This window comes from Rhineura floridana, chromosome 5 (assembly GCF_030035675.1).
Source record: "Rhineura floridana isolate rRhiFlo1 chromosome 5, rRhiFlo1.hap2, whole genome shotgun sequence".
Classification (NCBI taxonomy): domain Eukaryota; kingdom Metazoa; phylum Chordata; class Lepidosauria; order Squamata; family Rhineuridae; genus Rhineura; species Rhineura floridana.
The window spans coordinates 181,191,901-181,212,037 of record NC_084484.1 but is presented as its reverse complement, the minus strand read 5'-3'; the positions used below and the strand labels follow the sequence as shown (position 1 = coordinate 181,212,037).

The window sequence follows — 20,137 nt, the reverse complement described above, 5'->3', positions numbered from 1 at the left end:
ACAGGGCTGATACATAGACATTGTTCCAGCAACTCTTCCACCTAGCACTGGGGTTTTTGAGCTGGAGCTGCTGGAACCACATCCCAAATCTCATCTGACTCCTATCAACCACCTTAGGCCAGACCTTTGCACCCAAGAAGATCTTGGCTGCCATCGAGCACTCCTTCGGACGGGCCAGGTCTCCAGTTGGCGTTTGAGGCAACACCTCTCTCTTGGGCCTGGGACCCGTTCAGCCTCAGTGTCAGAGGAAGAACTCATCCTAGGTGCAGACATCCCTTCCTCAGCCTCGCTGAAGGACCCCTAGATGGACCCTGACCCAGGGTTGGGACTAAGGCCGGAGCCTCCGGATCTTCCTCCGATGAGGAGTCCCCAGCGGGGACCTGACAGGAAGCATCTTATTCTCACTAAACGGGATCAACCACTGTTGCTTATTTGTCGAGCATGGCTGCAGGAAGAAGAAAGCTACCGATTCTGCAAATCACAAGCAGACAGCCATTCCAGAGAATGAATATGTGGGGTCCCATTTCCACTAGTGACTGGGGAAAGTTTGAATCCGCTGGTAAAAGCCTTGGACAGATAGCTTATCAGCCCTTCCTGTATATATTAAGCATCTGAGGCACTCTGGACAGTAAGGCCTGCGTTATATATTCCTGGAAAATCCATTTCATAGAATCACAGAATGATAGAGTTGGAAGGGGCCTTGTAGGCCATCGAGTCCAACCCCCTGCTCACAGCAGGAAATCCACAGCTAGAGCATCTCCCGCAGACCCCCTACTCGTAACATGCTTCCTAGGGGTTCTGGGGAAAGCAACATTATTTTGTATGGCTCAAAACATGTTTAAATCCTATTTGTAGGGTCGCCATAATTCAGAGTCAACTTGAAGGCATTCCATTTCCATTTTTCAACAATAGAATCATGAACTACTTGCATCCCGCAATTTCACAATTAAGCAATATATAAATGAATGGATGCACGCAGAGGTTTGCTTTGTTCTGCATGCAAGACCTTGAGCTACAGCCCTTCTCTCGAGTATGTGTAGCGCAGAGCTTGGAAAAGTTACTTTTTTGAACTACAACTCCCATCAGCCCAATCCACTGGCCATGCTGGCTGGGGCTGATGGGAGTTGTAGTTCAAAAAAAGTAACTTTTCCAAGCTCTGGTGTAGCGTAGAGGTCTCAGTTTGGATACCAACATACAACCTTCAAGGGTTTCTTGGTTACGAAACTAGAAAGGGAATTCATGCTGATTAACTCACAGAGGCAGTACACACAGCAGCCTGTGAATCAACCAGTACATGCTCAGAGGCCTCCGGATGACTGTAGCAACAGCTGTTAGACCTGATAACTATAGGGTGTCAGAAAGTGCCCCCTTCCCACTCTTTCAACATTGCAACATGTACTTTGTTCATTCGGCCTTCAGTAGAGCTGACAGCAAAGGCAAGCACTGCTGGTTGGTGAATGAATGAGTGAGAGGGCTCTCACTGACAGTTGCTACGACAGTCACCTGGAGGCTTCTGGATGCGTGGAGGCTGGTTCAATCTCTAATGTGCAAACTGGTAGGCAGTTCACACTATATGTTTAAAAGCTCCCCCCATATGCTGATCCATTTATGTGCTTGTAGGTTTAATACACACATGAATCATGGATGAGTAGTCAGCAAACTCTGCATCCATATGGACTGATGCACATTTGGCCCGAGGGTCCTTTCAGTATAGGGAGCTACTTTATACTGAGTCACACCATGGGCCCATCTAGGTCAGTATTGTCTACACTGACTGGCAGTGGCTCTCTAGGCAGGATTCTTTCCCAGCCCAACCTGGAGATGCTGGGGACTGAATGTGCACGCAGAGCAAATGCTCTACCCCTGAGCTATGGCACTGCTTTAGGGTTGCCAGGTTCAAGGCCTGAGACTGATCCTGTATCTTTAGGAGAAGAGAAAGTCAGCCAAGTGCAGGTGTTCTTGCAACACGGTAATGGGAAGAACCGTAAGGTGGAATTCTCCCTCCCCTCTGCACAACTTTTAAAGATTCTCTTGGAGGCCTGGCCTGGCAACCAAGAGGTCTTCTGTATCTTTAAAAGTTCTGCAGGGGGAAGGAAGAATTCCACCTTGTGGTTTTTCTCATTACAGGGTTACAAGAACACCTGCACTTGGCTGACTTTCTCTTGTCCTAAAGATATAGGATCAGTCTCAGGCCAGGAACCTGGCAACCCTACACTGCTTCCCTACCATTAGGGGAAACTCAGGCCCACAGGTCTCCAAACCCCTCCATCAGGCCGTCAGGACTCTCCCCAGGCCATACCCCTCACCGGCCCAGCTCTTCACTCTTCCTGAGTGCTTTTGCCTGGCTGGGAAGTGTCCCTGAACTCTGATCATGCCTCTCGCTTGTCTGAATGGAGGAGAGAGAAGGGTGTGTGTAGAAACTAGCCTACTGTACAAAGGTAAAATTTACATCCATTGATCCGCCCTCTGGCCCCACACATCAGTGGCTGATGGCCCCCACAAGGTTGCCCAGAAGGGAATGAGGCCCCTCGACTGAAAAAGGTTCGCCATCCTTTGCTTCATCCTTGTCCCCACTTGCTGCTAGGAATAAGAGCAAATTTGGACTCAGGTTGCAGTTCAAGTCAGATGCGTCAAATATGAGAATGGAAACACAGCCACCCTTTGAAATGTGCACTTATCCAACTCTCGCAGTGCAGTTCGCCGACCAACCAATGTTTACAAACATGCATAGGGTAGGGGAAAGTGTGCATAAAAATGAATGCATCAGCGGAAATAACATACAAAAACACATTAATTAGGAGAAGATTGCTTGCAAAAATTACATTAGTCAAAACTGCATGCAAAACTGTGAGAATGAGGAGAAATCACACTGAAATGCTGGGGAATTTTCATTCCAATTTTTTTTTAAGAAAAATTGCAAATTGTTGCAGAAATAGGGAAAACTGAATTTAAGACTGGGAAACTGAGAAACTGAAAGGACCCAAATTGACAGATCTTTCCATTTCTACTCGCTGCTTCTGACATGCAGTTTCTTCCTCCAAAGATTACCTTCTCCAACATGGAGCAACATGTTTGGGGATCCAGGGTGCCAAACGGATGCTGAGAGAAGGAGCATCCTCCAGCTATTGATATTGGGGTACACTGCCCCTCAACATGGAGGTTTCATTTGACTGCCATGACTAATAGGCACTGATAGACTTGACTGAATAAAAAACCCCACAACTCTGGATGCATAACAGACCAGGGCTAATGCTTTCCAGTCCACAGCAGCACTAGCTGAAGTCTGTTCTCAAGCCATAAATCCACTAATAGCACCAGTTAATCCATTCATGTTCACAATGGGGGTGAGAGTGGGAAGATGAAGGTGAAGGAAGGGAAGGCATGTCCTGGCAACATCGCCGTTCCAACACCTCTCTTTTGCTGTTCCCTGGTCTGCCGTTTGCAGCCGGCTTGAAAGGAAAAACGTTTTTCGTTCTTACTCTGCCAGCCCAGAGTGGGTGGGTGAAACGTGAGGGCACTGTTGTTGGGACGGGGGCAGGAGGAAGAGGAGAGAGGAAGAATGCCTCAGGACGGAGCACTTTCAGCCAAATGGATCCATTTTCAAGGGCGATGGCGAAATCTTCCAAACGTGGACGTTTAAATAGCATAAAATATTAAAGAGGCCTCGGCGGCTATAAAGCTACTTGGAAAATGTCCATACGCACATTATGCTTTTTTATACATGGGAAGTGCGAACCATATTTTACACACATATATATATTCACACACCCACACACATATTCTATATATCTCCTTCGGCTCCTGCATAAAAGGTCTTTCCCAGCCTGCTCATATGAGCATTAGCATATAGCAAGCTGCCTTATACTGAATCAGGCCATTGGTCCCATCTAGCTCAATATTGCCTGTACTGGCTGGCAGTGGCCATCCAGGGTTTCCGATAAGAGGTCTCTCCCAGCCCTACCTGGATCTGCCAAAGATTGAACCTCGGGTCTTTCGCCTGCAAAGCAGATGCTCTGCCACTCAGCTATGGATTTTCCCTGGATGACAGCTCTAAACCGAGTGAAAACACTGGCCCGCCTAGCCAAGTCTTGCCTAGTGCGGCTGGCATCAACTCTCCAAGGTCTGTCCCAGCCCTACGACCCGGACTCTTTTTCTTTAAATGGGAGGTGCTAGGAGCTGAACCTGAGACCTGCCACATGCAAAGCAGAGGACCGGGGCTTTGGACGCTCAGTTCCTCTTGATCATGTCTTTCACTATTTGGTATCACACTTATTCGTAAAGAGAGAGAAGGAAGGGGCCCTGCTCACATTTTAGTGAGCCTCCCCTCAAACTGGGGCCCCTCCAGATGGTTTGGACCACAACTCCCATCAGCCCCAGCCAACATGGTCAAGGATGATGGGAGTTGTCATCCAAAACCTCTGAAAGGCCACGAGGTTGGGAAAAGGCTGTTGTAGTGAATCTAGAGAGCCTCCTCTCCATCCAGTGCTCTTTTCTGCAAGGTCCCTACAGCCAGGAACAGTAAGAAAGGGAGGCATGATGCTTCAAAGCACCAAACCAGGAAATGAAATGAAACGCGGATAATATGGAAGCCTTTCATCTCTGGGTTGTGACCCTGAGATAGTGACCCCAGGCGAGAATCCTCTACCAAAGACGAAGGGCTCATGGCGTCATAGAATCATAGAATAGTAGAGTTGGAAGGGGCCTACAAGGCCATCAAGTCCAACCCCCTGCGCAATGCAGGAATCTAAATCGAAGCATTCCCGACAGATGGCCTCATCTAGCATTGTGTTGTCTACTCTGGATGGCAGCAAGCAGCTCTTCAGGCTCTTGGCCAGTGCCACTAGCTGGGCTCTTTTTAACTGGAGATCCAACCAGGGACTGAACTTTCTGCATGAAAAGTGGCCACTATGCCACTGAGCAGGAATGGGTGAATTTGTCCCTTTCCATTTCTCTTGGTTTCTCCAAGTATATGTTCAGTTCGCTCCATTTCCACCATCATTTAAAAAAAAAAAAATCCTCATGAAACTTCCTCAGCATTTCCATCTGACTTTCTCCTAATAATATGCATTTTTGCCTAATGTACACATTTTGGCAAAGCAGTTTCCCCTAACATAATGCATTTTATATTATTTTTACCAATATGTGCATTTTAATGCACACTTTACTGTAGTATACGTGTTTTTGTACACATTACATGGCTGGAGAGCCACACAGCAAAATTTGAAGATGTGCGCATTTTGAAGGATGGGCTGCGTTGCCGTTCTCATATCATTTCAGAAAGCGCAAATTAGGGTAGGCTCACCCTTAAATGCAATCTGAACCAAATTTCTCCCCATCCCTAAAGCCCTCTTCTCCCCACTTGTGAGACCTTGCGTGACAAGCACCACATCTCTGACAAAAGCAGATTTCATCCTGAACAACCTCCAGTCCATGATTGCCAGGGTGAGAGGCATCCTTTCCTACCTCCTGAAAAATTAAAGGAATCTGCCGAGCCAAGAGTTTTAGAGAGGAGCGCGGCCACTGCTTAACTGAGCACAGCAGTATTGCCTGACTGTTTGAGGCAGAATGAGAGGGGAGGCAGACAAAGAAGATGGTGATTAAAAATGTGGTCGTGTCCAACTGGACAGTTCTGAAATGCAGAAATTCAACCCTTCAAGTGGGAATTCAACCAGGATACGACTTTTACAAAACAAATAAATGTGTGTCTAGGGATCTTGGATCACCTCCCTGCACACATCCAAGGTACTTTGGATGTCAGTGGTGTTGGGTCCTCTCCAGGCCAGTTGGAGGGCTGCCTTTCAGGTTCTTCGCTCCCTAAACACAAGCCCTTTTGTTTTGCCACGGACCCGGGTCATTCGTCTGACAACGGATCTTGCAGATGGAAGGAGGAGGATACCAAGACAACTCTGCGTGGCTGAAGAACGGGAACAAAGGGGCAGCAGCGATGGGGTAAGACAGGGAGCAGCCTTGCACCAAGTCACCTCCTTGGGCTATCTGGCTCAGTGCTGCCTACACTGACTGGTAGTGGCTCTCCAGGCTTTCAGACACGGATCCATGTAATCTGTTCTGGGGTTTAGTCTATCCTTTCAAGGAGCTGTCCAAGGTGCTTCAGACTAAAATCCGGAATGGACTCCACTGCCCCACTGACATGGAGCCAAAAGTCAAAGAAGTGATTGCCTGTAGGCCAGAGGCTAGCTCTTAAGAGCCATGGTCTTTAGGCCAAAGGAGCGGAACGTGAAGAGGTGAGCTGCAGAAGGGGCCTCAGTGGCTCACAGGGAGCTATCTGTGGTGCTGAAACTTCCAGGATGCCTCACCCCTCTGAGAACCTGCTGCAGAGGGGCACAACACTGGCTGGAGGTCTTTCATGTCGCATGCCACCAAATCTTTTTTAAGTGGAGATGCCAGGGGCTAAAGCGAAGGCATTCTGCAGGCAATGCAAGAAAAGGTCTGTAGCTCAGTGGATGAACACACGCCTTGTATGTCGAACAGTCCAAAGCCAACATCTCTAGGTAGGGCTCAGAAGGTCTCCTGTCTGAAGCCCCACAGAACCGCTGCCAGTCAGTGTAGACCTAGAGCGGCAAATCAGTGGCCCTCCAGATGTGGCTGGACCCCAATGCCCATCAGCCTCGTCAACACGGCCAATAGTCAGGGATGATGAAAGCTGTGGTCCGGTAACATCAGCCAAAGGGTTTGCCACCCCGAGTAGAAACGGCGCTAAGCTACGCACTGACGGTGAGAGGCAGCTTCCTGCCTTCTAAAGCAGGTGCCGCTCACCCTTTTCTGCCCGAAGGACACATTGAGGGGCCAATCCTCTGAGGGCTGCATGCCTTGTGCGCACACGCACGCACACACACACGTGTAAGCACAAATATTCACACTCACCACATACAACACACTCGTGGCAGGCCTCCCATAGGGGCATCTGGTTGGCTACTGTGAGAACAGGATGGTGGACTGGATGGGCCTTTGGCCTGATCCAACAGCGACACTCTTCTTCTGTTCTTATGGACACACATATAGACCATCCAGGCAGGCAGCTGCACATGCACACCCACACACATTCAGACATCCCCTCTTCTGCTAAGCAGCAGAGAAGGGTGTGTGTGTTTTGGGGGGTGATCTTCCCCATCATATTTGTGTAACTGGGTGGGAAAATGGGGGAAGAGAAGCCCTTTTCACGCTTTTACAAACGGTCTCTTCTTCTTCCTCTGCGTGAAAGTCTTAGATCTGAGGAAGCAGGGAGCAACCCTTCTTCTTGACTCCTGAGGTCTAAACCCTTCTTACCACCGAGCCCCGCCATTGCAAGAAGGCGCCCTCTTTCCTGGTTGCAGAGCTCTGAGAACGTCTTGCAATGGCAGGACCCACAGTGAGGGAAAAGGCCCCTTTTAAAGTAAGAAGAGGTGCCCAGTCTGGGGACAGGATGTGCTTTGAACACCCAAACCAGCTGACGAGGACCCCATGAATGAGGAGCAAGCAGAAAACAAAAAGGGATTGCGAAGAGCTCCAAAAAGATCTCTCCAAACTGAGTGAATGGGCGGAAAAATGGCAAATGCAATTCAATATAAACAAGTGTAAAATTATGCATATTGGAGCAAAAAATCTTAATTTCACATATACACTCATGGGGTCTGAACTGGCGGTGACCGACCAGGAGAGAGACCTCGGGGTTGTGGTGGACAGCACGATAAAAATGTCGACCCAGTGTGCGGCAGCTGTGAAAAAGGCAAATTCCATGCTAGCGATAATTAGGAAAGGTATTGAAAATAAAACAGCCGATATCATAATGCCGTTGTATAAATCTATGGTGCGGCTGCATTTGGAATACTGTGTACAGTTCTGGTCGCCTCATCTCAGAAAGGATATTATAGAGTTGGAAAAGGTTCAGAAGAGGGCAACCAGAATGATCAAGGGGATGGAGCGACTCCCTTACGAGGAAAGGTTGCAGCATTTGGGGCTTTTTAGTTTAGAGAAAAGGCGGGTCAGAGGAGACATGATAGAAGTGTATAAAATTATGCATGGCATTGAGAAAGTGGATAGAGAAAAGTTCTTCTCCCTCTCTCATAATACTAGAACTCGTGGACATTCAAAGAAGCTGAATGTTGGAAGATTCAGGACAGACAAAAGGAAGTACTTCTTTACTCAGCGCATAGTTAAACTATGGAATTTGCTCCCACAAGATGCAGTAATGGCCACCAGCTTGGATGGCTTTAAAAGAAGATTAGACAAATTCATGGAGGACAGGGCTATCAATGGCTACTAGCCATGATGGCTGTGCTCTGCCACCCTAGTCAGAGGCAGCATGCTTCTGAAAACCAGTTGCCGGAAGCCTCAGGAGGGGAGAGTGTTCTTGCACTCGGGTCCTGCTTGCGGGCTTCCCCCAGGCACCTGGTTGGCCACTGTGAGAACAGGATGCTGGACTAGATGGGCCACTGGCCTGATCCAGCAGGCTCTTCTTATGTTCTTATGTTCTTAAAATAGCGGTGGCAGATGGCTCCATGTCAGTGGGGCAGTGGAATCCGCCCTGGGGTTTAACCTGAACTTTCCAGGAGCTGCCCAAGGGGCTTTGGTTTGGATTAAAACCTGGAGCAGATTCCACTGCCCCACTGACATGGAGCTACCAGCTGCCCCTAGAAAATAAGTTGTTGTATTTTTAATAAACTTTCTTTTAAAGGCCAATGGGGGGTGTTTTGTGGGGCCGCACAAAAATACCTGGGAGGCCAGATATGGCCCACAGGTTGCAGGCGAGGTACTCCTGTTCTAAAGAATGTACTCTGCTACAGAGCTATGATCTTTTGTGAATGCATTTCTGACTCTGTTGAGCCCTGACTCTGAAGCCAAACTGATTTCCAAAACACAGATTCTTGAATCAACCACTGGACCGCAGGGCTTTCTGGATGTTGGCAGCAGGTCTCGTGTGCTGAGTATTTACTGCAGAAAGAAGGTGATTATAATGGCTTTTGTTGAGTGATGCTTATTTAAAGGGAGCTACTAAGTGAGGGGGATATTATTTATTTATTAATTATATTTCTACCCCGCCTTTCTTTTCATGCTAGAAACCCAAAGCGGCTTCCATACGGCTCCCACGCGGTCTCCCATCCAGGCACTGACCGAACCTGACCCTGCTTAGCTTCAGCAGGGAGCTGGCCTCATGTGCCTTCAGACCATAGCCAGGGTGTTAAATCAAACACACACAAGGCGTTTCACTTGGAGAGCATTTACCTGTCTTGAGTGCCATGCGAACCCACTTTCTCATTCTTCATGCAGAAATCAGGTGAGCTTTGCAGGTAAACCAGCTCCGACTCCTTTACTGGGCGGATGTCAAGATCCTTGGGGACTAGATGCTTGCGGGTGCCCATAGGCCGGTGCACCACCTTCGTAGCCGAAAGGTATTTGTTTTTTAAATCTAGGGCAATGTCTCTCAGTTCCTGAAGTCCCCTCCAGCAGGTCTTGATGGAGCAGGAACCAGATACCCCATGGCATTTGCATTTCATTTCCAGGGAAGCTTTCAGGGCCTGTAAAAAAAGAGCAACAGAAGAATGTTGAAGTGACCGCCCCTCTTCACTCAAACGCTCGCCACCATCACCGCCGCCTCCCCTCCTGAGGAATGCTGAAAGGAGTATGTATCCTTGCTGAGTTACAATGAAGGCTGTGTGTCTCTGCCTTGGTGCACCTTCTGTCTAGATGAATGGGAATAAGCAACTGAACTGCCTGAAGAGGGAACTTTGGCAGGGAGAAGAGCTCTATGCCTGCGTTTTGAGCCAGTCAGCAAAGGCCATCTCCCTGGCCCTTAAGATAAGGTTAATACACAAATAAAGACCTTCCTCAATTGAGGAAATGACCCCTGTTGTTTTTTTAATTAGCAATCAACCAGAACAAGAATGAAAGTCTGCAAGATTTCCATGCCCAGCATCTCTAGGTGCGGCTGGGAGAGACCCCAGTCTGAAAACCTGGAGAGCCCCTGCCAGTCAGCACAGACAACACTCAGCTAGATGGACCAGTGCTCTGACTCAGTATAAGGCAGCTTGCTATGTTCCTAACTGCATGTTACCACTCTTGGAAATACCAAACAATATGCCCTTATAATCGTAGCTTTAAAAAAAGGAAGAATGTACAGAAATAGAAAGTCACAGACATAACAAGTCATGCCTTCTGGAATCTACCACCTAAGGGAATTGCTTTGCATTGTGTCACCGTGAGGACGGTCCTGGTAAGGAGCTGACATAGCTGCGCAATGGATGGACAAAACTCCGGAAAAAATTGATTGCAGCCTTGGCTGAACATGTGTCACTTATGGCACTCAGAAGAAAATGGAAATGGCCTGCCTTCAAGTCGATCCTGACTTATGGCTACCCTATGAAGAGGGATTTCACGGTAAGCAGTATTCAGAGGGGGTTTCCCATTGCCTCCCTCTGAGGCTAGTCCTCCCCAGCTGGCTAGGACCTGCCCAGCTTGCCACAGCTGCACAAGCCAGCCCCTTCCTTGTCTGCAACTGCCAGCTGGGCGGCAACATGGCTCCTTGGGACTCTGCAGCTTGCCCACGGCTGCACAGGTGGCAGGGCACGCAACCCCTGAGCCACTCACTCTGGGGGTGATGTTTAGCTGGCCCTTTATACCCAGGAGGCACAAACGGGGATTGGAACTCACAGACTCTGGACTCCCAGCCAGGCCCTCCTCCCCACTGTGCTATACCAGCAGTATACTCAGAAGAAAATCCTGTTGAATTCAGTGGCACTTTCTCTCATGTAAGTAGGGTTAGGATTGCAGTCTTAAACCTCAGACAGAGACTGAGTTGACATTTTGTTTGCTGGCCAGAGGGGGTGGGAGTCAGGGAAACAACTAATGATGAGTGACAGTTCATACCTGAGTCTGTAAGGAATTCATGGAGACATTAATGGGTAATGGAGGAACCGAGTGGAAAATGGAAGAACTGTGGAATGAAAACTGCAGAGTTGTGATATTGGAGAGGGAGGGGACTCAATGTGACCATTGGTCCATCAAGCCCCATAAAGTCTACGCTGACTGGCAGCGGCTCAACAGGGTTTCAGGCAGGGGTCTTTCCTGGAGATTGAACCTGGGATCTTCTGCATGCAAAATAGATGCTCAGCCACTGAGCTACAGAGTGAGCACAGGAGAGGACTTACTGATGGCTTGTGCCTTGTGGGCCAGATCTGGCTGCCCTCCCATAGTTACCTTTAATGGTACCCACACTCTGCCACCTGAGACAGCCATCTCCATTTGCTTCTTGGCCTGACCAAAGCCCTCTTTGCACATAGGATCATCCCACTGTCGGTTGAGTCATGCCGAGTTTCAACTCTAGCGATCCCTTGTTAACCCCAGACGGCGCTTGCATAATGACAATAACTCTCTCGGATTGGTTACCTGTCTCCCTACTTCACTGTTGTGCAGATGCATCAGCTTATTGGCTTGTGATCCTGATTTTTTCATCTTCATGGGAGCATCTGAAAATTTGGACCCCATGACAAGACCATAGTTGAGGTTGTCAGCACATCCTCCCCAGCGATACCCAGGTCCAGGTGTCTCACCTGGGATGGGACCACAGGAGCAGCCAGGGAGGTCCCCGGTAGTGCAGGCTCTGGCGATGGTGTGGCTGATGGCTGCAGCAGAGAGGGCATGCACAAAAGCTGACTCCCTGGTGCCTGGAAAGACAGAAAGGTAAGTGCGCTAGCAATCAGTGGCCCTACTGGCTCAGAATCCACTTCTGCAAATGAGGCACATTAGACCCAATAAACAAGACTGTAGGCATAGTGATATTGCAGCTGGAAACTTCTCCATGCAAGGCAAATCCTTTACCACCGAACCACGGCTCGGGGATTATGAAATCATAGCACCGTAGCTGCCTAAGACTGAGTCAGATCACTGGTCCATCTAGTTCAACGTTGCCTACAGTGACTACAGTAACTGCATTGAGCAGGGGGTTGGGCTTGATGGCCTTATAGGCCCCTTCCAACTCTACTATTCTATGATTCTTCAGGGTTTCAGGCAGGGGCTTCCACCAGCTCTACTGGACATGGCAAGGACTGAACCTAGGACCTTTTGTGTGCAAAGCTACCCCTTCCCCTAACCTCAGAAGCTCTCTTGACAATCAAACTGTGAGCCTCTAAATATCACATCTAGCGGATGATGTCAGATGCAAAATACCACAGCCTGCCAAGAACTGTCAAATATTCACTCTTAAATCAAACAAAGAGTACTGAAATCAAGTATCAAGTATTTTAACCCTTTTTTAAAAAGAAAAAACGATGTTTTTAAAGCTTTTTAAAAATGTTTTTAACGTTTTATTTTAATGTATTTTAAGGTCTTTTTATGATGCTTTAAAGTGTTTTTAGCATTTCTGTTTGCCGCCCTGGGCTCCTGCTGGGAGGAAGGGCAGGATATAAATCAAATAATAAATAAATAATAAATAAGTATCCTCTTCGGATGAACACCTTAACGTGGTGAGGGGGTTTGAGAGTGTTGAAGAAGCTAAGAGCAATGCAGTCAGGAGTCTAGACCAAGAGGCTAGACTCCTAGCCGGGCCACCCAAGGCGGAATGGTCAAAGCTGAAACACCAGATAAGATGCATCCAAACTCAGAGGAAGGCAATGGTAAACCACCTCTGAATATCTCTTACCACGAAAACCCTATGAACAGAGCATCCAAGATGCAACACGAGATAGTGCTGGAAGATGAGACCCCCAGGTCAGAAGGCACTCACCGAGCTACTGGGGAAGAACAAAGGACAAGTACGAGTAGCGCTGTGACTAATGACGCAGCTGGGTCAAAGCCGAAAGGAAGCCCAGAGGGTGATGCGCACAGATGTGAAAGGAGAGTCCAGAGTTGTACAATGCACACAATAAGAACATGGAATGTGAGAAGCATGAACCAGGGAAAGTTAGAAATTGTCAAGAAAGAAATGGAACGCATCAACATTACAATACTTGGTGTGAGCGAACTAAAATGGACGGGAATGGGACTTTTCCAATCAGGCAACTACAAAATATTTTACGCAGGAAATGAGAAATTAAGAAGAAATGGGGTTGCTTTAATAGTGAGAAGTGATGTAGCAAGAGCAATTAGGAGCTACAACGCAAGGTCCTAGCGAGTGATATCAGTGAGATTAAATGGGAAACCTATCAACATAACCATCATCCAAGTCTATGCTCCGATGGCAAACGCAGAAGAAGGGGAATAGGAGAGATTTTACGCAGAAATACAGGAAGAAATTGATCACACACCAAACCAAGGTGTGCTGATAATCATGGGGAATTGGAATGCAAAAGTAGGGAACAGAGAAGAATTAGGAATTGTGGGGAAATGGGGCCTAGGAGACAGAAACGAAGCAGGAGAAAGACTTATTGAATTCTGTGAAGCCAATAATTTGTTTCTTGCGAACACATTTTTTGAACACCCGAAAAGACGACTGTACACGTGGACATCACCAAATGGTCAATATAGGAATCAAATTGATTATATAATTGGTAGCAGAAGATGGAGAAGTTCCATACTTTCTGCAAAAACAAGACCAGGAGCAGACAGCAGTACAGATCATGAACTGGTCGTATCGAAAATCAGAGTAAAGCTAAAGAAGACCAACAAAGCAATCATAATGCCAAAATACAATTTAAATAACATCCCAGAAGCATATAAAGATCAAATAAGGAACAGGTTTGAGGCTTTAAACTTAGTTTATAGAGAACCAGAAGAACTAGGGAATGAAGTCAGAGACGTTATCAGGGAAGAATGCAAAAAGACAATACCATCGGAAAGGGTGTGGGACGGGTGTATTTTATCACCCTATTTATTTAATCTGTACACAGAACATATCATACGGAAAGCAGGATTGGACCAAGATGAAGGAGGTGTGAAAATTGGAGGGAGAAATATCAATAATTTAAGATATGCAGATGATACCATACTACTAGAAGAAACCAGTAACGATTTGAAACAAATGCTGGTGAAAGTTAAAGAGGAAAGCGCAAAAGCAGGACTACAGCTGAACGTCAAGAAGACTAAAGTAATAACAACAGAAGATTTATGTAACTTTACAGTTGACAATGAGGACATTGAACTTGTCAAGGATTATCAATACCTTGGCACAATCATTAACCAAAATGGAGACAATAGTCAAGAAATCAGAAGAAGGCTAGGACTGGGGAGGGCAGCTGTGAGAGAACTAGAAAAGGTCCTCAAATGTAAAGATGTATCACTGAACACTAAAGTCAGGATCATTCAGACCATGGTATTCCCGATCTCTATGTATGGATGTGAAAGTTGGACAGTGAAAAAAGCGGAGAAGAGAAAAATCAATGCAATTGAAATGTGGTGTTGGAGAAGAGCTTTGCGGATACCATGGACTTCAAAAAAGACAAATAATTGGGTGTTAGAACAAATTAAACCAGAACTATCACTAGAAGCTAAAATGATGAAACTGAGGTTATCATACTTTGGACACATCATGAGAAGACATGATTCATTAGAAAAGATAATAATGCTTGGAAAAACAGAAGGGAGTAGAAAAAGAGGAAGGCCAGACAAGAGATGGATTGATTCCATCAAGGAAGCCACAGACCTGAACTTACAAGATCTGAACAGGGTGGTTCATGACAGATGCTCTTGGAGGTCACTGATTCATAAGTGACCAAGTCATAGTCAACTTGGAGGCACATAACAACAACAACATCGCAGGATGCCAAATATTTGGTGAAAATGCAGCCACTCTTCAAATATTCTGAATTCTAGTTTTCCACATTTGGGAAGCAAAGACCCTGCAGCGCCATCATAAACTAGACATATCAGAAGGGCCAGCCCTATCATTAGGCAGAATGAGGCAAGTGCCTCAGGCGGCAAATGTTGGAGGGCAGTCCCCCAGCTGCCCCTCTTCCTCCTGAGGAGCTATACTCCTCTCTTCTGTTGAGGAGTATAGCTAAGTGTGCTATAGGCCTGTAATGCATTCCTTAAACTAACCTGCTGGGCTCAGGTGTACCGGAGGACACTATCCTAATAAACTGAAACTCAATCCAGACAAGACTGAGACACTGTTGGTGAGCTCTTTCCCTGCCCAGATGGTGGATGTTTCTCCTGTTCTAGATGGGGTTACACTCCCCTTGAAGGAACAGGTTCGTAGTTTGGGGGTCCTTTTTGACCCTTCCTTGTCGCTTGAGGCTCAAGTGGCCTCGGTGGCACGGAATGCGTTCTACCATCTTCGCTTAGTAGCCCAACTACGCCCCTATCTGGACAGTGATGATCTCGCCTCAGTTGTTTACGCTCTGGTAACTTCTAGACTGGATTACTGTAATGTGCTCTACGTCGGGCTGCCCTTGAAGACTGTTCGGAAACTTCAGCTAGTGCAAAACGCGGCAGCCAGGTTGTTGACGAGGACCAATTGGTCCGCGCATATAACACCTGTCCTGGCTCACTTGCACTGGCTACCTATTTGTTTCCGAGCCAGATTCAAGGTGCTGGTTTTGACCTATAAAGCCTTATACGGTGTGGGACCGCAATACCTTGTGGAACGCCTCTCCCGCTATGAAACTACCCGTTCACTTCGTTCAGTATCTAAGGCCCTCCTCCGGGTACCAACTCACCAGGATGCCCGGAGGATTGTTACTAGATCTAGGGCCTTTTCTGTGGTGGCCCCCGAACTGTGGAACAGCTTACTGGAGGAGATACGCCTGGCACCTACGGTTCTTTCTTTTAGGTGCCAGGTTAAGACCTGGCTATACTCGCAGGCATTTTAATGTTCATGTTTTTATGTTTAACGTTTTAGTTTAATTCTGTTGCTCTTTGTTACTGATTTTATTCTAATATTGTATTTTAATCTTGTTTTGTACACCGCTCAGAGAGCTATTAGCTATGGGCGGTTTAGAAATGAAAATAAATAAATAAATAAATAAATCCTCTTCTAGTGTTGAAGTAAGATTCAGTTGTCAGTCCGTCAGCTCCTGTAGGGGAAGGGCCATAGCTCAGTGGCAGAGCATCTGCTTTGCATGCAGAAGGTCCTTGGTTCAGTCACCAGAAACTCCAGGTGGGGCTGGGTATGTCCCCTGCCTGAAGCCCTGGAGAGATGCTGCCAGTCAGTGTAGACAATACTGAGCTAGACAGATGAATGGTCCGACTTGGTATAAGGCGGCTTCCTATGTTATGTCATTCAGGAACATAAGAAGCTGCTTTATAGTGAGTCAGACCATTGGTCCATCTAGCTCAGTATTGTCTACACTGACTGGCAGCGACTCTCCAGGGTTTCAGGCAGGGAACATTCCAAACTCTACCTGGACATTGAACCTAGGGCCTTCTGCATGCAAAGCAGACGCTCTGCTACTGAGCTGCAGTCCTTCCACAGGCAGCAAAATGTTTGGGGATTGCCCTACATATCAGATGCATCAAGCATGCATCTCCCATTATTATTATTATTATTATTATTATTATTAAAAATATTTCTATCCCGCCCTTCTACCCTATAATAGGGCACTCAGGGTGGCTTACAAAAATGAAATCAAACACGTACATAATAAAATTGTAAACAGTAAAATCACAAAAACATTAAAATAAATTAAAATACATAAAATACTATATATACACTCACACATACACATATATATAAGGAGTGGTACTAAAGGGGACTACAAGGGTAAAATTTAATGCAGAAGGCATAGAATCAGTGTCAGGCTCTACCTTCAGTCCCTCCCAAAGGCTCTCCGAGGGAGCAGAGTGGACTTCTTGGGGTAGGGTATTCCAGAGCTTGGGGGCCACAGCTGAAAAGGCTCTCTCCCGCGTGCCTGTCAGTCTAACATCTTTCATTCCAGGCACGCGGAGGAGACCAGAGGCAGATGATCTTAAATCCCGGGCAGGTACATATGGGCGTAAGCGGTCCCTCAGGTACACTGGTCGAAGGCTGTTTAGGGTTTAAAGGTCAGAACCAGCACTTTGAATTGGGCCCAGAAATTGTGAGCCAGTGGAGTCAATAAAGCACAGGGGTGATATGCTCCCTGCACCGTGCTCCAGTTAACATTCTGGCTGCTGCATTTTGAACCAACTGTAGTTTCCGAAACATCACTGGTGGTGCTTTGCTGGGGCTGATGGGAGTTGTCGTTCAGCAACATCTGGAGGGCCAAAGGTTCCCCACACCTGGTATAGGTGACTCTAGGAACGTAGGACGCTGTTTTATATTGAGTCAGACCGTCGGCCCTCTAGCCCAGTATTGCTTACCCTGACTGGCAGCGACTCTAGGCCAGGATTTCAGACAGGGGATGTTCTTGGCTGTACCTGGAGATTCCAGGGATTGAACCAGATGGCCTTCTGCATGCAAAGCAGATGTGCTGCCTCTGAGCTACAGCCATCTAGCATGGCCCAGCTTCAAAAGGAATGCACTCAACTTGTGCGTTGTGCAAATGACGCCCGTCAGATTTCCCGGCATGAACTACTCCTGTTGCCTTTACCTCTTTCCAAATCTAGCAGGTAGTTGGGCGCCAGCTCAATGGAGGAACAATTCCACCGCATGTCTGAGAAGGCTTTGCGGCACGTCTTGATCACCTCCCGCGCCGCCTGGATGATGGTTTGCATCAGCTCCAGGTTGCTGCGGCACAGCTGCACTTGCGAAACCACCAGCCCTTCCAGCTGCTTGCAGTGCTGCGTCTGATTCAAGGCTAGGACCGTGGGAGTCTTGAACAAGGCTCTGAGGAGGAGAAGAGGAAGGAACACATACAATGACACAGGCCCAGCACCATTAGCAATCTTGGCAATCCTCGAACGTCCCACAGAAGTAGATTTGGCACTTGCAAGCTCTCTGGCAGTAATGATTTGAGCATGCTCGAATTAATTTCATAACTGAATGCACACGCACGGCATCTGATTTGATGAAAACCATTTCCTGTATTATAGTACACTTCCGTGTTTGCCTAATCCCTATCTGGAAAAGTCCTAAGCAGTTTGGGCAGCAGCCCTCGGACTGGACTGAAATAAAACTGTCTCATTTCATGTGTGTTTTCTGCAAGTAGCTCCCCATGTCGAACAAATTCACGCACCCACTGCGCACCAGTCCACACTGTGCTTTGATTTCTTCGCCTCCCCTCTCCAGACCTTCAGTTTCTTTTCTTTTTTACAGATCCTATCAGGGAAATGGGCATTTTGGAAAGCATTCTTTCTTAGCCCAGGTCGATCTGAAAACACAAAGAGCTACTTCCTTTGCAGCTTTTAATAAACTAGCTAGCATGGCCATAAACCATCCCGCTTTTGCTCATAAAAAGTCTTTTAAGGCTCACAGCTGGGGAATGACCTTCTTGACAGTTCAAGGAGGACCATGGCTTAAAAGCAAAAGTCCACATCTAGCTGTGTTAAAAGGATAGGTGCAGTTTCCTGGTGCGCCATCTCAAGACACCACGGTGAATATCCTTTGGTCATTAATGGCCACACTTTAATGGGTGTGATTTATTCCTTGACATGAGCAAATGGGTACTTTGCCGACTCTGTTAGAAAACTGGATTAGAGATGGGCTTAAAACCAGATGCTTTGACCAGGGGCTTCAGCCTCTGAGGGATTTGAACCCGTGCTACAAGAGACTCCTACCTCAACATTGCTCTAAGCCATTACCCATCCAACCCCTTCAAAGCCTTCTCTGGCTCTGAATTTTGACAGTTTGATTTGGCAACAAGACAGCTGAGGCCGCCAGACATAACGAAAAGACCAGAGGAAAGGAATCGTTCCACAATGTTCTTCTCGTTCGTTGGTTTGTTTGATTGATTTGAATCCTGCCCTTCCTCCCAGTAAGACCCCAGGGCAGCTCTTTGGGGCCAAACATGTATGTAGAGAGAATGAGGAAAGCCTGAGGCCTGCTTAGTTTGCTGATGGGATGGAGCAGGGGCCTATAATTTTACCTACGGCTGGGGGTGATGGGAGTTGGAATCCAGCAACATCTGGAGGTCCACACCCCTGGATGACAGTAAATAGGGTTGCTGTCCAGCTAGAATTGCCCACATATAAGAGAGAAGCTTTTCTCCCTCTCTCATAACACTGGAACTCATGGAAATCCCATGAAACTGAATGTTGGAAGATTCAGAAGAGACAAAATAACATATTTCTTCACACAGAGCACGCTTAAACTATGGGATTTGCTCTCACTAGAGCACTGTTCTTCAACCTTGGGTCCTCAGATGTTGTTGGACTACAACTCAGCTTTAAAAAAAATGTTTTAAAAGTTCTTTTGTTTTAATGTATTTTAAACTCTGTTTTTATGATGTTTTAAAGTGTTTTTAGTGCTTTTGTTTGCCGCCCTGGGCTCTTGCTGGGAGGAAGGGCGGGATAGAAATCAAATAATAAATGAATTATAAATAAACTCCCATCAGTGCCAGCCAGCTTAGCCAATGGCCAAGGATGATGGGAGTTGTAGTCCAACATCTGGGGGCCCAAGGTTGAAGAACAATGCACTAGAGGCAGTGATGGCCACCCACTTCTATTGTTAAAGAGAATTGGACAAATTCATGGAGGATAAGGCTTTCAATGGCTACAAGCCACAGTGGGGATGTTCACCCTCCAGTGTTGGAGGCAATAGGCCCCTGATTTACCAGGAAATTGTAAGTGCTTAAATTGTAAGCCCTGCTTTTGCACTCAGGACTTGCCTGTGGACTCCTCAAGTGCATTTATTTGGCCACTGTGGGAGCAGGGTGCTGGACTAGAGAGACCTTGGGCCTGATGCAGCAGGTGTCTTCTTATGCTTTATGAAGAGCAGGATGCAATAATGATTTTTTAAATATATATATATATCGGATACATCCCTGAAAAAATTACAAGAGAATGAAAGAGGACACCATTTTGCATAAAAATTGCATTTGCTAATTTTTATGTATAGATGCAAATGAAATAATAATGGGTTGTATTCAACTAAATCCTACTCAGTAGACCCATTGAAATTAATGAGCCTAAGTTCATCATGTCTATTAACTTGAATGGGTCTACTCTGAGTAGGTCTAGCACTGAATGCAACCCCTTGGTCCGGTGAAATTAAAAACCATTTCTGCCAAAAAGCATTCTGTGAAGGGGGGATTTTAATCCGCTTAAGGGTTTGGCTAAAGGACCTTATAAACCGGCGACCGGGTAACATTAGTGAAACGTGTTAAAGGACACCTGGATATTCTGGGTAACTTTT

At 46.8% G+C, this 20,137-nt stretch overlaps 1 protein-coding gene across 3 annotated transcripts in view; it reads right to left on the bottom strand.

Moving 5' to 3' along the window:
• WNT11 (Wnt family member 11) overlaps positions 1-20,137 on the bottom strand; it is a 73,268-nt gene that overhangs the window by 22,935 nt on the left and 30,196 nt on the right. For 2 of the 3 annotated variants that reach the window (XM_061629047.1, XM_061629048.1), the window contains exons 3-5: positions 17,436-17,671; positions 11,380-11,657; positions 9,220-9,512 (exon numbers count right to left, since the gene is read on the bottom strand). In XM_061629047.1, coding sequence (XP_061485031.1) covers positions 9,220-9,512; positions 11,380-11,657; positions 17,436-17,671 — 807 coding nt within the window. The remainder of the gene's footprint in view (positions 1-9,219; positions 9,513-11,379; positions 11,658-17,435; positions 17,672-20,137) is intronic. The other variant, XM_061629049.1, reaches the window with a different exon arrangement.